This window comes from Urocitellus parryii, chromosome 9, assembly GCF_045843805.1.
Source record: "Urocitellus parryii isolate mUroPar1 chromosome 9, mUroPar1.hap1, whole genome shotgun sequence".
In the NCBI taxonomy this organism is placed as follows: Eukaryota; Metazoa; Chordata; class Mammalia; order Rodentia; family Sciuridae; genus Urocitellus; species Urocitellus parryii.
Window position 1 is genome coordinate 52721975 of NC_135539.1, and position 17571 is coordinate 52739545.

The window sequence follows — 17571 nt, forward strand, 5'->3', positions numbered from 1 at the left end:
GCCCAGATTGAGACAGGAAGACACACAAAATTTAAACAGACCAATAACAAAGGAAGAAATAGAAGAAGCCATCAAAAGACTTCCAACCAAGAAAAGCCCTGGACCGGATGGGTATACAGCGGAGTTCTACAAAACCTTCAAAGAAGAATTAATACCAATACTTTTCAAGCTATTTCAAGAAATAGAAAAAGAAGGGGCTCTTCCAGATTCATTCTATGAGGCCAACATCACTCTGATCCCAAAACCAGACAAAGACACTTCAAAGAAAGAAAACTACAGATCAATATCTCTAATGAACTTGGATGCAAAAATTCTCAATAAAATTCTGGCAAATCGAATACAAAAACATATCAGAAAACTTGTGCACCATGATCAAGTAGGATTCATCCCTGGGATGCAAGGCTGGTTCAATATATGAAAATCAATAAATGCTATTCACCACATCAATAGACTTAAAGACAAGAACCATATGATCATCTCGATAGATGCAGAAAAAGCATTTGACAAAGTACAGCATCCCTTTATGTTCAAAACACTAGAAAAACTAGGGATAACAGGAACTTACTTCAACTTTGTAAAAGCTATATATGCTAAACCTCAGGCTAGCATCATCCTAAACGGAGAAAAACTGAAGGCATTCCCTCTAAAATCTGGAACAAGACAGGGATGCCCTCTATCACCACTTCTATTCAATTTAGTTCTCGAAGTACTAGCCAGAGCAATTAGACAGACAAAAGAAATTAAAGGCATAAAAATAGGAAAAGAAGAAATTAAATTATCGCTATTTGCGGATGACATGATAATATACTTAACAGACCCAAAAGGGTCTACAAAGAAGCTGCTAGAGTTAATAAATGAATTCAGCAAAGTGGCAGGTTATAAAATCAACACGCATAAATCAAAGGCATTCCTGTATATCAGCAACAAAACCTCTGAAATGGAAATAAGGAAAACCACTCCATTCACAATATCCTCAAAGAAAATAAGATACTTGGGAATCAACCTAACAAAAGAGGTGAAAGATTTATACAATGAAAACTACAGAACCCTAAAGAGAGAGAGAGAAGAAGATCTCAGAAAATGGAAAAATGTACCCTGTTCATGGATAGGCAGAACCAACATCATCAAAATGGCGATATTACCTAAAGTTCTCTACAGGTTTATTGCGATGCCAATCAAAATCCCAATGGCATTTCTTGTAGAAATAGATAAAGCAATCATGAAATTCATATGGAAAAAAAAAAGACCCAGAATAGCAAAAGCAATTCTAAGCAGGAAGTGTGAATCTGGAGGTATAGCGATACCTGAGTTCAAACTGTACTACAAGGCAATAGTAACAAAAACAGCATGGTACTGGTACCAAAACAGGCAGGTGGACCAATGGTACAGAATAGAGGACACAGAGACTAATCCACAAAGTTACAATTATCTTATATTTGGTAAAGGGGCTAAAAACATGCAATGGAGGAAGGATAGCATCTTCAACAAATGGTGCTGGGAAAATTGGAAATCCATATGCAACAAAATGAAATTGAATCCCTTTCTCTCACCAGCCACAAAAGTTAACTCAAAATGGATCAAGGAGCTAGATATCAAATCAGAGACACTGCGTCTGATAGAAGAAAAAGTTGGCTACGATCTACATATTGTGGGGTCGGGCTCCAAATTCCTTAATAGGACGCCCATAGCCCAAGAGTTAATAACAAGAATAAACAAATGGGACTTACTTAAACTAAAAAGTTTTTTCTCAGCAAGAGAAACAATAAAAGAGGTAAATAGAGAGCCTACATCCTGGGAACAAATTTTTACCCCTAACACCTCAGATAGAGCCCTAATATCAGAATGTACAAAGAACTAAAAAAATTAAACAATAAGATAACAAATAACACAATCAACAAATGGGCCAATGACCTGAACAGACACTTCTCAGAGGAGGACATACAAGCAATCAACAAGTACATGAAAAAATGCTCACCATCTCTAGCAATCAGAGAAAAGCAAATCAAAACCACCCTAAGATACCATCTCACTCCAGTAAGATTGGCAGCCATTATGAAGTCAAACAACAATAAGTGTTGGCGAGGATGTGGGGAAAAGGGTACACTTGTACACTGCTGGTGGGACTGCAAAATGGTGAGGCCAATTTGGAAAGCAGTATGGAGATTCCTGGGAAAACTGGGAATGGATCCACCATTTGACCCAGCAATCGCCCTTCTCGGACTATTCCCTGAGGACCTTAAAAGAGCGCACTATAGGGATACGGCCACAGCAATGATCATAGCGGCACAATTCACAATAGCTAGACTGTGGAACCAACCTAGATGCCCTTCAATAGATGAATGGATAAAAAAAAATGTGGCATCTATACACAATGGAGTATTATGCAGCACTAAGAAATGACAAAATCATTGAATTTGCAGGGAAATGGATGGCATTAGAGCAGATTATGCTAAGTGAAGTTAGCCAAGCCCTAAAAAACAAATGCCAAATGTCTTCTTTGATATAAAGAGAGCCACTAAGAACAGAACAGGAAGGAAGAGCATGAGGAAAAGACTAACAGTAAACAAAGACGAATGGGGGGAGAGAAAGGGAGAGAGAATGGAAAGCATATGGAAATGGTAGGAGACCTTCAATGATACACAAAATTGTAAGAGGTTATGAAGGGCAAGGGGGAGGGGGGGAAAAAGGGGGAGAGAACTGAACAACAGCAGAGGAGGTAGAGAGGGAAGATGGGAGGGGAGGGGAGGGGAGTGGGGACAGTAGGGGATAGGAAAGGTAGCAGAATACAACAGTCACTAATATGCCATCATGTAAAAATGTGAGTATGTAACAGAGGTGATTCTGCAATCTGTATTTGGGGTAGAAATGGGAGTTCAAAACCCAATTGAGTCAAATGTATGAAAGATGATATATCATGAGCTCTGTAATGTTTTGAACAATCGATAAATTAAAAAAAATTTTTTTCTTTATCTAGTCATTTACTGATGAACACTTAGGCTGCTTCCATTCTTTGGCTATGGTGAATATTAATACTAATTTCATTCCGTTGGATATATATCCAGAAGTAGACTGTTATATCATACAATAATTATATTTTTAATGTAGGTACAGAATGAATATAAGAATAAGATATACAATCAATACCTACAGAATTGCCTGGGGTCCCACAGCCTCTTGCCTTGTGTAGGTGGCCTCTTAATTTTTTTACTTTTAAATATATTTGGAGAACTTGAATAAAAGAAACTGCAAATGATTAAGGCATACACTTTTACAGCACTATGTATATTCACTTAAAGTGACATATTTTTTAAAATCTGTTTTTCAAGTGAAGTTGAATACCTTTATGTTATTTATTGATTTTTATGTGATATTGAGGATAGAACCTAGGGCCTTGCACGTGCTAGGCAAGTGCTCAACCACTCAGCCACAACCCCAGCCCCTAAAAGTGACATATTTTACCTACTCATTTTTCATAGATCTACATGGAAACATAGAACTATGCAATCAGCATGTTTAAATTGTTAAAGACTTATGTGTCACATTAGCTTTTCCGTTACTGTGATTAAAAGGCACAGATACATATTTTGGGAAAATATTTCTTTCATTCTGAAGGTTTACTCAACAGTCTCTTGATATGTCTTTGATAAACAAAAGCTTATATCATTACTTCTGTTTTTGTTTTGTCTACAAACCTTCTGCTAAATCCACAGCATGAAGATATATTTTCTTCAAAAAATCTTATTGTTTCAGCTCTTACATTTAGGTCTTTGCTCCATTTTTAATTACTTGTTATGTTACAGCGAGAGCTAGGGATTCAACTTCATTTTTTAATTGTTTTTAATGGGTGAATTCCAGTTATCCAGCACTGCATACACAATCAAATGGCCAGAGATGTATAGGTTAGATTACTCTTGAGTTGTATAAGAGAAAGAGAAAACAGAAATGGTAACTATAGCATGTTTGTTTCTGACAGGGATGATCCAGAAGAGGGGGCGATTGATGACACAAGAGAAAACTGAACTGCTTCTCTAAGCAGGTAAGAAGGGAGGGCACCTAGAATCCAAGTGCAGGATTGAGTTCCATCAACAGGAACTGGTAGCAAGGCAGAGTATATCACTGATAGGTAAATATGGTGGTAAAAAGCAGATCCATCTATTCAACAAGTACTCTGTGCTAGACATTGTTCTTAGGACACAATGGTGAATCAAAACACACAGGTTCCTATTCTAATAGAGCTATCAAATCTAAGGATAAAACAAAGTTCAAATACAAAGAATGTGTGCAATCTTAAGGATCTGAAAGTCAGACTCGAATGGGGGTGTTTAAAAATTTGATCAAGTTTACATTTAAAATGCTGTCAAGGGGCCAGTCAGCTGGCAGTTGCAGGAGACCTGAATACTGATCTCTCTCTCATGAATAGTTTTAGTCATTAAGCAACACTAATATTATCAATGTGTAAAAACAACATGCTGCCTTTTACCCATAAAACTGAATACAACTGTTTTCTATAAACTTACAATAAAGCAATGCATTAAATTATGAAATTGAAATCTTTTGAATAGCAATTTTATACAAATAAATTATTAACTTAGTTTTTGTTATGCCAGTATGTTTTAGATTTAGGCCTAATAAGACCATAAACCCAGAATATGTAGAAAGTCAAATAAAATTAAATGAATGAAGAGTAACTTTTTGTTAAAAAACTTTATGTCCTTACAATTTTCATAGAATTTTAAATCTGGGGATTTAACTGAGTTATATTTGCTTCATGCCTTTTCCTGGCATTTTTGCACCCCACCAGCTCTAGTTCAGATGAGATACTGCCCTCCCAGTGATAGAGCCTTATCTCATCTAGTTTGAATATGTGTTCCCACTTTTCACTCAAAAGATACTTTTAACTATCCTTGAATTTTTAGAAGAATTCTGGGGTATGAGATATGTTTGATGAACAGGGTAATTTTTTTCATGGATCTTAGGAATTAGTAAAAATGTATGATTTTCCTCACCTCAAAGATACTTTAGTCAAAACGAGAAAACACATTTAAATGAAATAATTTTTAAAAATCAATTAATAATGATGCACGGGATTAGGTAGAAACCTATAACACAATCTTTCCCCCCTAAATCATTCTAACATCTGTTGTATGCTCAAGAAAGTAATACATATTTCTTTTAATAAACACAAGTTTTTAGTTTAGTTTGTTTGTTTGTATTAGGGATTGAACCCAGGAACATTTTATCACTGAGCTACATTCCCTGTCCTTTTATTTTTTTATTTTGAAACAGAGTCTCAGCAAGATGCTGAAGCTGGCTTCAAACTTGCAATCCTTATGCTTCAGCCTCCTGAGTCTCTGGGATTATAGGCATGAGCCACTGTGCCTGGCTTTCACACAAGTATTTTTTATGGATATATACTTTTACACAAAAATAAACCAAGACCAAAATAATAAATAAATAAAAATTTCCCTTGTTTATCTTATGATTACGATCCCATCAATAAAATTAAAATTAGAGAATTTCCAGTTTCTGGTAATAGCTCTAAGACGATGTTCATAAAGAATTGAGTCTGCTTAGTATAGTAAAAAAACTTATCTCCCAACACAGGGAGACAAGGATCTAAGTCCATATTTCACCCCACTCCCCCCAAAAATAACTGCTTTCGTTTCTCAAGTGGAATACCAACAAACCAGGAATGCTTTTCCTCAACTTCTTTAATTGAAAAAAATTTTGTGCACACAAACTAACAAAGTAGATCAATATAGCACCAAAACATACAATTTAAGTATTTCAAGCATTTTTATTTAATAAATAACTTCAGTAAATAGCATTGTAAAAAGTGAACTGTTAAAATTAAAAGGCACTTAAAACAAGAATGTGACTAGTATGAAACAAAGAGGAGCAACTCAAGCAGTAAGAAGTAAATACAGTGGTCTCTTAGGACACCAACTGAACATAAGACTTGTCAAAGTGACTGCTGTTGCATAAGCCAAAGTACAAAATCACACAATCATGAAAAACGCAAATTTACAGCTAAAACTTTAAAGAAAATGTATTGATTAAAAAAAAAAAGTTTTACCCCCAAATTGCAAACAAATACACTAAAAGATTAGAAGAGGTGATAAAAAGCACCAGGAATTAAACAAAATAAAAATAACAAAATAAAATAAACTCAATCCAAAAGGTCCCCATTCAGCATATACTATGTAAATCATGGCCTTTAAGTAAATAGTGCTAAATCAAGGCCTCTTCAGCAGAAAATTTCCCAGCACTTTTATAGAAGGTTTGAATTTATAAAGGCATAAAAGTTACCAAGATTAAGTAACTCTTAAAATGGCACACAGGTTTTAAAGCTATTTGTTTTTCCTTCCTAACTCTGAATTTTTCCCATGGCCTTTGTAGATCAACTGTTCAAAACTGTTTCACACCAGTAACTCCCAACATACTCGTCTTTCAGATATGTCATCAGTCATGTCTAACAGGCAAACAGCAAAATAAGATTTAAAAACAATCCTAAACTAGCTAGCAGGACATTTCCTTTGGATTTTGTATAACTGAAAACTGACATATCTGTAAAACTAAATATCAGTTTTAATACATGATTAACAAAAACTCTAATCATGCTCCTTACTTTATGCCCTTTCAATCATCCCAGGAATATCGCTTAATCCAATGAGAGCTTGATTTCAATAGTCCAGGAAGAAAAGGTCAAAAAAGGCACAATGTGACCTTAGCTAACGAGGATACTGATCCTGTCTCAAGTCTTTTGTCAGTCCCTGGCATGGATTATAACATTATTTTCAAAATAATAAAAAAAATTAAAATTATACATATTGTACATTTTCAAAACCTGCACATGAATAAAACCATGGCATTAGTGCCCTAAAGCTACCTTACTGTGACTATGAAAATTGCTACTTTGTATTCAGTGTTGTGAAATTCGCACAGGTAATACTCATTTTCCCTCGTATTTTGGATTGACCACAGTTGTCACAGCACTCTTATAAATAGGATTTTCACCCTAAAAAGAAGAAAAGAAAAAAGTGAGAAAAATTATCACTTTGCTAAAACTAGATAGTATTATTTTATAAAACAAGATTAAGAGTTAAAGTCATCTTTAAAAGTAATTTCTGTTTTATCTGTTCAGCTACCACAATTTTTTAGAAGGCATTATTAATAATTGCTTCTAAAGATGAAAAATGAAACTTTGCTGTGCAAGTCTAATGATATCTCTGTTATCTGGCATTATTCCTTTCCTGAGTCCTTCTCTGTTGGAGGGTTGAGTTAAGAATGTCCTCCATAGCAGAAACTATATTGCTATCATGGTGGATTCTCTCCTCTGAACAAGTTTTTAACATGGAAGAATTAACTCTGCCTGACTCTTATACCCTTATTATACACAGAAAGTGCTTATCAAAATGGTATTCCTTGGGTTCTTCACTGTTTGATGAGTTCCTTATACAAAAGTTAATGACTGAGGGCTTGTGGCTCACTGGTAGAGTGTCTCCTAAGCAGGAAGCCCTGGGTTCAACCCCCAGCACCACCAAAAAAACAACAAAACAAAACAAAACGGAAAAAAGCAAGTTATTGATTTAGAGTTCTGAATAAGCATGTCAGTGTCATTGATGGTACTCCTCCAAGCCACATTGCCAATTTGCTTAAAATGTTAATTATCATTTTTTCATGAAATTTTTATTTTGGTGACGTTTTACTACAATACTATACATTAGTAAAAAGTACTGCAAGTGCAGCAAGAGACTCCAAGCTATAAATATAAGAGATCTTTCACGATGCAAAAATATACTGACAATGATGTTTTAAGCAGAAAAATAGCATACAACCAAGTTTTTGCCCTCCAGGGGTTATAGTTTTGTGAATGACAGTGAAGAAAAATATCACACTCTGATATAGTACAAAATAGAATTATGTATGTAATATGGGAATCGTATTAGAAAAGAGTTAACTATATCTGTGATTAGGACTCCTTTCACAGTGAAATCATCTACAAATAAATTACTGAAAGATAAACAAATACATGCAAAGTCAAGTTACAGGAAAACAATGGCAAATGTACATAGAAATACATATATAATTCAGAAGTTTTAAGTATGAGTGTAGGGTGGCATAGAACAGGAGACAAGATAAAAGGAGAGCATCCAGAGGCTGGGTTCTGTGACATCAATTAAACCACTGTGATTTCAGCTCAGCAAGTAGCATGAATGCCAATTAGAACAAGATATTACACATTAGCCCTCACCTAATACTCCTTAAAATGCAACTTAATTAGTTATTTCCCAATCGGGATCCCTCAGGAAAACATGACCTGTATGCTGGAATCATACAAAATCTCAAATTGTACTATCTAATCCAATTCCAACTGGAGATTATACATTATTATACTGACATCAAAGGAGATATTTCAAATAGGGGGTCAGGGAACAGGATTCTAGCAACTATCTTCTTAGGAAGTTTTAGAGTACAAACAAGTTAGACTTATTATTTCCATCCCTCCATCTGCATGTGATGCTAGTACTGCCTTTTTTTTTAAAGTCGTGATGATAAATTACCATTCACTTAGGTTTTTATAAAAACAATAAATTAGACATACCTAATATTTTAGAATTATAAGAACAAAAAAAAAATTTTAAAAACCTATTATTAATTAATCCAAAGTATAATTTATATGGAGGAACTTACCTTTGGAGAAAAGTTTGTTTGCTATATGTACACACATTTTTATTATATTATTTCAAAGCCCATCCAAACAAAAATTTAACATGCAAGGTTAGAGGTAAAATTAAATTCACTATCTGTATTAGGCATCAATTTAAATGGAGGTGAACTAAAGTAATTCAGATTAGTGTCCGTCATTCAGAATGCAACCCCACCTTACAAAAAAATCAAAGTTTATTTTATAACTAGAGAACAGGGCTATATTCTGAAATAAGGTCATCTGTACTCAGTTAAAAACTCTTCCTTGTTCTCTGGAATGGCTGACAGTGGGGCTGCAAAATCCTTTCCATAATACATTAGGCATGCAGTGCATAACTATGTGAGATATGAAATCCACATTTAAATCTGCAAAACAGCAGAGGAAGCTAAACTAATTTTTAACCCACTTTAATGGTTATAAGTTGATAACTTAATGGTTTTTCCTAATGCTCCAACATGGTAGTCATGCTAAAATAATTACAGTGCCTACTAATAATGTAAACTAGTTGACCTGTAAACCTCTGTCCCATACCAGAAAAGTATGTTACAATCTATGATTTGTTTTAATTTCTCAATGCTTATTTACTAATTTCTACTACGAATTTCTACTTTAATTTTTTTTATAGAAAACACTTCAGGATATTCTCTAGCAATAAATTTGCCTAGAATTTACCAGTACATACAGAAATTTTTATTAAACATTTACTTCTTAAATTATGTGAAATGCTAATTTTGGTTAAAACACTGAACATTACAGCTAAGAAATTAAGTAAACAATAAAACATTAGGTATAAATAAAAATTATATGTTGCTAATTTATTTCGAGGTAAAATTAAACATAGTAAGGGTGAAAATTTCATCTTACTAATACAAGTAGAAATTGTTTCTCAATGTGTTTAAAAATCACATGAAATGGTCAATGTATGACTTTTTTGACCTATAAATTAAAAAAAAAAAGTGTCATGTCTCAGACTAACACAAAAATGTATCAATTTTCCCACATATGAATTTGACTACAATTTTCTGCAAACAAAATTAACTTTAAATATAATCTGCTTAGAAAGAAAATCCCCCAAATCCAACAAGTCAGGATCCCTAGTATTACTGAAGTTCCAACATGCCAGAAAAATAGTTAAACATTGGTAATGTGCCCTAGGGTTCAATTCCCAGTGTGTATATACATATACATATATATATATATATATATATATATATATATATATATATTCTCAACAGAGCAAATAAACTACATTGAATGGATTCCATGTAACTAAGTAATTTTCCTATTACATGTGCCATAGCACAGAGTTACCCTGATTTACAATCATCACAAAGCTACAATTCTTTATAGTGATCTACCTCTTCCTAATCAGATAACATAGTTTTCCATAGATAAGTGGCTGCTAACCAGTACCATGTAGAGGATTAGAACTAGGCCCTGGAGTCTAGCTACCTGGGTTTGGATCTCAGTTCTCCCATTAACTTGTGAACTTGGTCAAGTTACCTAACCCTTCTATGCCCCAGTTTCCTCATGTGTGAAACAGACATAAAAATAGTTCCTACTGTTTTTACTAGTAAATAATAATAAATTAAGTATTGAAAAGTGTGTCTGAGACATAGGATTATCATGTATTTTCTATTATTACTAAAATTATTACCAACACCATCATTACCCTCACAACAAAGTAGGAAGTGAGAAAAACTAAATTCTTCCAGGCTGTATTACATTCAGTTGGTGAAAAAAGCATTTTGCATTATCAGGAGAATTTGGTTCTAAACTCAATTAACCTTTTTTTTAGAGAGTTTTAGGGCTTACACAATTATATTAAATAATGCTGGAAGCATTTCATAAAAATCCATATATGAACACTTTGTATAAGGAAGAATTCTATCCACTGCTGATATAAGAGAAAATGATAAAAAACAGAACAAACCAAAAAACCATGTCATCTATAAAACATAAACTCACCAAAACAAGTTCCCCAGGTATGGAGAACAGGATAAGCAAGTCTTATTACAACTGTAAATTTTTCAATAAAGTTTTTACTTAAAAACGTAAAAAGATTTTTCTAAAATGTTTGTTATAAAAATATTCAATCTTAGTATTGAATGTTAGAAATTTTGAATCGTTTAATAACTAAAGAGAAATACACATACACAGTCTTATGACTCTTATTGGAATTTCAAGTTATGATCAAAACCCAAAGAACTCAAAATATTTCTAGACTCAATAATGGTATTGTAGATGTAATCCACATAAAAAAAATATTCCATTTTACCTTGATCTTCCTATTTTATAATTTGGACTTTACACTCAATTTTCACTACTCAACCCTAAAAGTTACACATAGTAATGTGTTATTTCAAGATAACACCACCAAAGGCATATGACTATAATGAAGATCATTTGCCAAGAACCACCACCCCAATGAATAGATATTACCCATCCCTTACTACAAATATGAGAAATTGAATCTCTGTGTGGTGAAGTGACTCAGTGCTAAGTGGAAGAGCTGGAAGAGCTAGATCCATTTTCTTTTTACTATGACATAGTCGTTGCTTCTATACCATACAGTTTATTTTAAAATCCTTCTAAATGATGTTAACACACAAAATGAAAAGCCAGAAGACAGCCATATAAAAAAGCCAGAATTAAAAAAAATAGCAATGGTGAAAAAGGACACACAGTGCAGTAAATTTTAAAAAATTAAAAAATAAAAGATAAACGTTCACATGCAAAGACAGAAAGTGAAAGGAAATACGAACGGCAACTTAGAGACCAGCTTTACGTCCATAGTTTGGATTCTTGAAATTATTAATAGGACTCTTGTAAATCGGATTTTCTTGCTAAAGTAAAAGAAATAGTTTCTAATGACTTCACCAGAAAATGACACTACAAAAGAGAATTTTTACTATTTCTACCCCTCTGAAATTCATAGTTAAGAAAAAAACCAAATTGTAGTAAAATGCAAATGACTAAAATTCATTTATAATTTAAAAATACTTAAGATTGTCATTGCCTTCTCGTATCAAAAGAGGAATCTATGAGGGCTGATCATTTAGCCACCCCACCCTCTGATTCTTTATCCAAAAGCACTAAATGTTAAGCAAAAATTTTCAGTCACCTGTAGTTTTTAAATTTTCTCATGAAGCAAGGTCTGTCAAGATTTATTTTATATAAATTATACTTTTTTCAGGCAGAGTTCCATGAGTTTTCAAATACATAAACACCTATAATCAAGATCATCCCAAAATGATCTGGTCAACCTTTCCCTCAACTCTAACCACCAGCAATTACTATTATGATCTCTGCCTCTATAAATGTGTCTTTTCCAGAATGTCATATAAATGGAATTGATATTGATAGTCTTTTGAATTTGGCTGCTTTTCGCTTCATGTTCTTTGTTAAAAAAAGAGGGTGGTGGGGGACAGGCACAGTAGCAAACACCTATAATCCCATTAACTTGGGAGGCTGACTGCAAATTTGAGGCCAGCCACAGCAACTTAGGGATGGCCTATCTCAAAATAAAAAAACAAAAAGGGCAGGGGATGTAGTTCAATGATACAGTGCCCCTGGGTTCAATTCCCAGTACTACAAAAAGACAGAGCGTATGAATGGTTCCACTGAATAGCTTACTGCACAGAAAGCATTATTTAGGATTCTGTTTTTCATAGACAAAGCAAAAGAGCAAACTTAGGATTAAAACTATTAAAGAACTAAATATACTGGCCTCTGTAACTAAAACATATTATCATGTTTTGTTTCAAAGGGACATATTTACAATACCTTCTGTTTTTCACTAAATGTAAATCCTCTCTGAATAATGAACTTTTGGGAAAAAGAAATATTTAAAGAAGACTTTAATAATCAGTCTTTCAGTTAATAAAATAGTGTTACATTTATTTTACTTTTTAGATGTTTTACAACTTACCGTGTCCCACTTGGCATTCATTTTCTCCTTTTCGAATTTAGCAAATTCCCTTCTGTCATGAATTATCATTAAAAGCTTCCAAATCAGCAGTAATGCAAGGCCAATGAGAACAATTCCAGCAACCACACCAGCTACAATTGGAATGATGTCTGGACCAGTGGGACAGTCTGGAAAATCAGAAGGTTAATAATGAGCATACAGGGACTAAAATGTACAACGTCTAATCATGACCACAAAGAGCTGGGCAGTATCTTATAAAATAAATAAGACTAAAAACCCAAGATGCAGGGCAAGGTGGCATACACTTATAATTGCAGCAGCTTGGGCTTGGGAGGCTGAGGCAGAAGGATCTCGAGTTCAAAGCCAGCCTCAGCAAAAGTTAGGCTCTACACAACTCAGTGAGACTGTATCTAAATAAAATACAAACCAGGGCTGGGGATGTGACTCAGTGATCAAGTGCCCTTGAGTTCAATCCTCTGTACCCAGCCCCCAGCAAAAAAACATGGTAAGTGAATGGATGCTATCCCCAAAAAACTTTAAAAAAAAAAAGACAGAAAAGGTAGTTTACAAGGTACGGACATGATTAATAATCAAAGATCATGTATTTTTCAACACACATATGTTTATTTCTACAAGAAATTGAAATTTTTAAAAAATCACTTACAATAACATCAAAAATCACCAAAAACTTACATATAACTCTGATAAAATATGTGCAAGATTTGTACATTAAAATTACTAAAAAATGATAATAGAATCAGAGAAGACCTGACTAAAGAGATATTCCATGTTCACGAATTAGAAGACCTAATACTGCCAAGATGTTAATTCTCCCTCATTTGATCTATAAATTCAGTGCAATTCCATCAAAATTCTGGCAAGCTTTTTATAGGTATCACTCAGCAAGCTAATTCTAAAAATTACATGGAAGGCAGAAAAATAGATTTGGCTTAAAAATAGACAGACCAATGGAACAGTATAGAGGGCCTAAAAGTAAACCCACACATCTATGCCAAGTCATTTTTGACAAAGATGTTAAAAACATACATTGCAGAAAGGAAAGTCTTTTCAATAAATTGTGCTGGGAAAAACTGAATATCCACATGCAGAAGAATGAAGCTAGAACTTTATCTTTAAACCAGTGACAAAAATCACCTAAAAATGAGTTAAAGACTTAAATGTAATATCTGAAAGTGAAACTTCTTGAAAAAAACAGAAGGGAAAAGCTTCAGGACATTAGAATGGGCAAAGATTTTTGCTCCAAAAGCATAGAAAACAAAAGCAAAAACTGACAAATAAGACTGTATCAAACTTCTGCACAGGAGACAATCTTTAACATTCAGAGACAATCTAGAGAATGGAAAAAGAATGTTTGCAAATTATACACCTGACAAGGAATCAATATCCAGAACATATAAGCAACTCAAAAAATTAAATAGCAAAAAAAGAAACACACCAATTTAAAAATGAGCAATAGACCTAAACAGACATTTCTCAATAGAAGACATAAAAATGGCACAACATGAAAAAAATGTTTAATATCACCAGTCATCACAGTAATACAAATCAAACCACAATAGGATTATCACTCCAATCCAGTAAGAACAGTTACTATTAAAAGATACAAAGTGCTGCCAAGGATATGGAAAAATGACAACCCTTGAACCTGTTGGTAAGAATTTAAATTAGTACAATAATCATGGAAAACAATATGGAGGTTTCTCAAAAATTAAAGACAACCATTCCAACAACCCCATTCTTCGGTAAATACTCAAAAGAAATAAAACCAGTATGGTAGAGACATCTGCACTCTCATTTTTATTGCAGCACTATTCACAACAGTCAAGAAATGGAAACAACCTAGGTATCTATCAATAGATGAGTGCATAAAGAAAGTATGATACATATGCTCAAACAGAATACTATTCAGCCATGAAGAAGAATGAAATTCTGTCATTTTCAACAATATAAATGGAAGTGAAGTTTATTATGTTAAATAAGCCATGTACAGAAATACAAGTGTCACACTGTTACAGGGTTTGGGCCTTCCAGGAAATTGAGATAGCACAAACACAACCCCAACCCCGCCGCTAAACCCCGAATTCTTGCCATCAAATCAGAAAGATTTCAGACATGTCACTCAGACTAACAGCCATGAGTTTAGTTTTTTAAAGGGAGAGGAAAAGGAAAAGGAAACACTCGTAAGGGAAAAAGTGCATCCTCTCAGAGAGGAGAGGGAGAGTTGCCTATCCTGCACACCAATTTTATTGGAAATCCCAGAGAAGGTCCCATAGTCCCATCCAGGTTTACCTCAGGACTTTTGACTAACAGCAGACGACTTCAGACCTTCAATTCCCCACTACCAAGACAACTCTAGGTTACTTTGGACCACGCTGATGGGTTCTAATTGTGTTCTTTCTTTTTTTTTTTTAACATCATTCCTTTTTCCTTTTCTTTTCTTTCTTTTTCTAATAGTATTCTTAACCGTAAGTCCTTACAGACTTTTTGGTAAAGAGGAATGATCCTTATCCCCCTGAGTTTCAGGATTTGGTCTGTGAAAAGGGCCACAAAAGTCTCCCCCTTCAGAGTTACTTGGGTTTCTTTTGTTGACATTTCAGGCCTGCATTTTTCCTGAAGGAAATAGAGGAATGTCCACATAAGTCAGTCATGGATACAGGTAAATTGATTCTTAAAAAAGAAAGCATGTGGGGGTCAGCACAGTGGGCCCATTTAATAGAATTATCCCCTTAACCTATGTTCCCACAATTTGCATCTGTCTGTGTCCTATTAACATGATCTCACACATATGTAAAATCTAAAAAAGTTGAGATCATCAAAGTGGAGAGTAGAATGTGTATTAACTTACACAAAGTGAGAACAAGAAGTTTTGGTATGCTATCGAACAGCTACAGACAACAATGACCTGTGTTTTTCAAAAAGCTACAAGAACATATATTCAAAGTTTACACTATAAAGAAATGATAAATATTTGAGTAGATATGTTGAACTGGATTTAAATATTACAAAATGAATACATGTACCCCAAACATTCTATGTTTACCCCACTTAAAGACATTTTTATATTTTATGTATCAGTTAAGAAATGAATTTAAATGGAAAAGAAGAGACTAATCAGAAAGCTATGAGACAGTATAGTACAGCTAAAGGACCGACACATAGATTAACGGAAGAGAATAGAGAAGGGAGTCAGAAACACACCTACACACATTAAGTTCACCAAATTTTCAACATAACTGGAGAAAGGACAATCTTCACAAAAGATGCAGGACTTATTAGACAATCATGCAAAAAGCTGTCTCTTACTCCATATACTAAGATTAACTGAAAATGGGTTATAGGCCTACATGTAAAACCATAAGTTATAAAATTTCTAGAAGAAATCATAGGAGAAAACCCTTTAAAATCTTGGGTTATGCAAAAGAATTCTTAGATACAATAGTAAAATCAAGGTCAATAAAAGAAAACTTGGGGGCAAGAGTTGTGACTCAGTGGTAGAGCGCTTGCCTGGCATGTGCAAGATGCTAGGTTCAATCTCCAGCACCACATAAAAATAAACAAATGAAATAAAGGTATTGTGTCCATCTACAGCCAAAAAAAAAAAAATGTTTTTTTAAAAAATGAAAAACTTGGTAAACTGTATTTTGTCAAAATTAAAACTTCCAGGGCTAGGAGTTTGGCTCAGTAGTAGAGAGCTCCTAGTGAGTTTGAGTTCTATCCTCCAAAATACATATAAATAAATAAAACTTCTGATATCCAAAAGACAATGCCAAGAAAATGAGAAGACAAGGAGGTAGACTAAGAAACAATACCTGCCAAACACCCACCTGATAATATAAAATAGCACTGAAACTTAAAGAGTTTGGCAGTTTGGCAGTTCACACAAAAACCTGTATACTGCTGTAGAATATTCCAAAGAATCTACCAAAAAGGCTACAAGAAAAACAAAGATTTTAAAAAAAAAAATGCTTCATCTTCTGAGAAGGTGAACAAGTTCAACACTTAATAATATATTTTAACAAATTATATTTCCATTATCTAAGGTTCAGTCAAGCTCAAATTTAAATATCACCTGTGACAACATTCTTACTGAGTATCTCCTGTCAGGCATGGTTCCATGTTCTGATTATTGCCATTTCATCTTTAAACACTCCCTCCCTCAGAAAACTTAAAATTTGATTTCTCTTCTCCTTATTTCTTAGTTAAATTTTATAATTTGCGAAAAGGAAAATTTCCCAATTGAACCTGAAATAATAGAGCTGCTGAAGGTTGTTTCTGGGTCTTAGGAAACCTACAACAGGCCTGAAAAGTAAGGGATAAAAGAAAATGAAAAGAATTTTTGACATTATGAAATTTTTTACCTGGAGTCTCCACAACATGAACAATGGCTTCGTTGTTCCCATTCACTGAATATGTGAAGTAGAACCAGCAGTCATCAACATCCTTCTCCTTACAGTGGGACAGGGGATCAACCTGTACTGGCTGAGGTAATTTGTCCCGACTTTCTACCTTGGTCAGGTTGAAATGTGAACATTCTTGTGCACATCTGTCTTTCTTTTCTCCTTTGTTGAATGCTCTGCACTGAACACATTCTCTGTTTAAAATATAAATTGTTAAATTTAAAATGTAGTATTAAGATAAATTTTCCTTAAAGATAATTTTCTGTGCCAAACTCGTGTCCAAATTCAACCAAAAATAATGAAGAAGGATTTGAATGGTAAATTAATAAAAGAAATGCTAGTTTCAAGCAGCTATGACCCCACTGCTGTCAGTGGCTAACCCCAGCACCACCCCTGGCTCTCCAAGTCCCAGCTGAAGGAGAACAGAGTAGGAAAGAAACCTGTATTACGTGGCTTGTAAAAAGCCAATTGCTAGCAAACCTATCAGCAAACCAAGTAGTGGCAAAGCATCC

The 17571-nt window shown here is 34.0% G+C and overlaps 1 protein-coding gene across 2 annotated transcripts in view; it reads right to left on the reverse strand.

Moving 5' to 3' along the window:
- Positions 1-5736: 5736 nt before the first annotated feature.
- The window catches only part of Itgb1 (integrin subunit beta 1), a 55106-nt gene continuing 43271 nt past the window's right edge, over positions 5737-17571 (reverse strand). The window contains exons 14-17 of one of the 2 annotated variants that reach the window (XM_026405169.2): positions 17021-17253; positions 12642-12808; positions 11476-11556; positions 5737-7018 (exon numbers count right to left, since the gene is read on the reverse strand). In XM_026405169.2, the coding sequence (XP_026260954.1) occupies positions 11482-11556; positions 12642-12808; positions 17021-17253 (475 nt within the window). In that variant the 3' untranslated portion in view covers positions 5737-7018; positions 11476-11481. The remainder of the gene's footprint in view (positions 7019-11475; positions 11557-12641; positions 12809-17020; positions 17254-17571) is intronic. The other variant, XM_026405170.2, reaches the window with a different exon arrangement.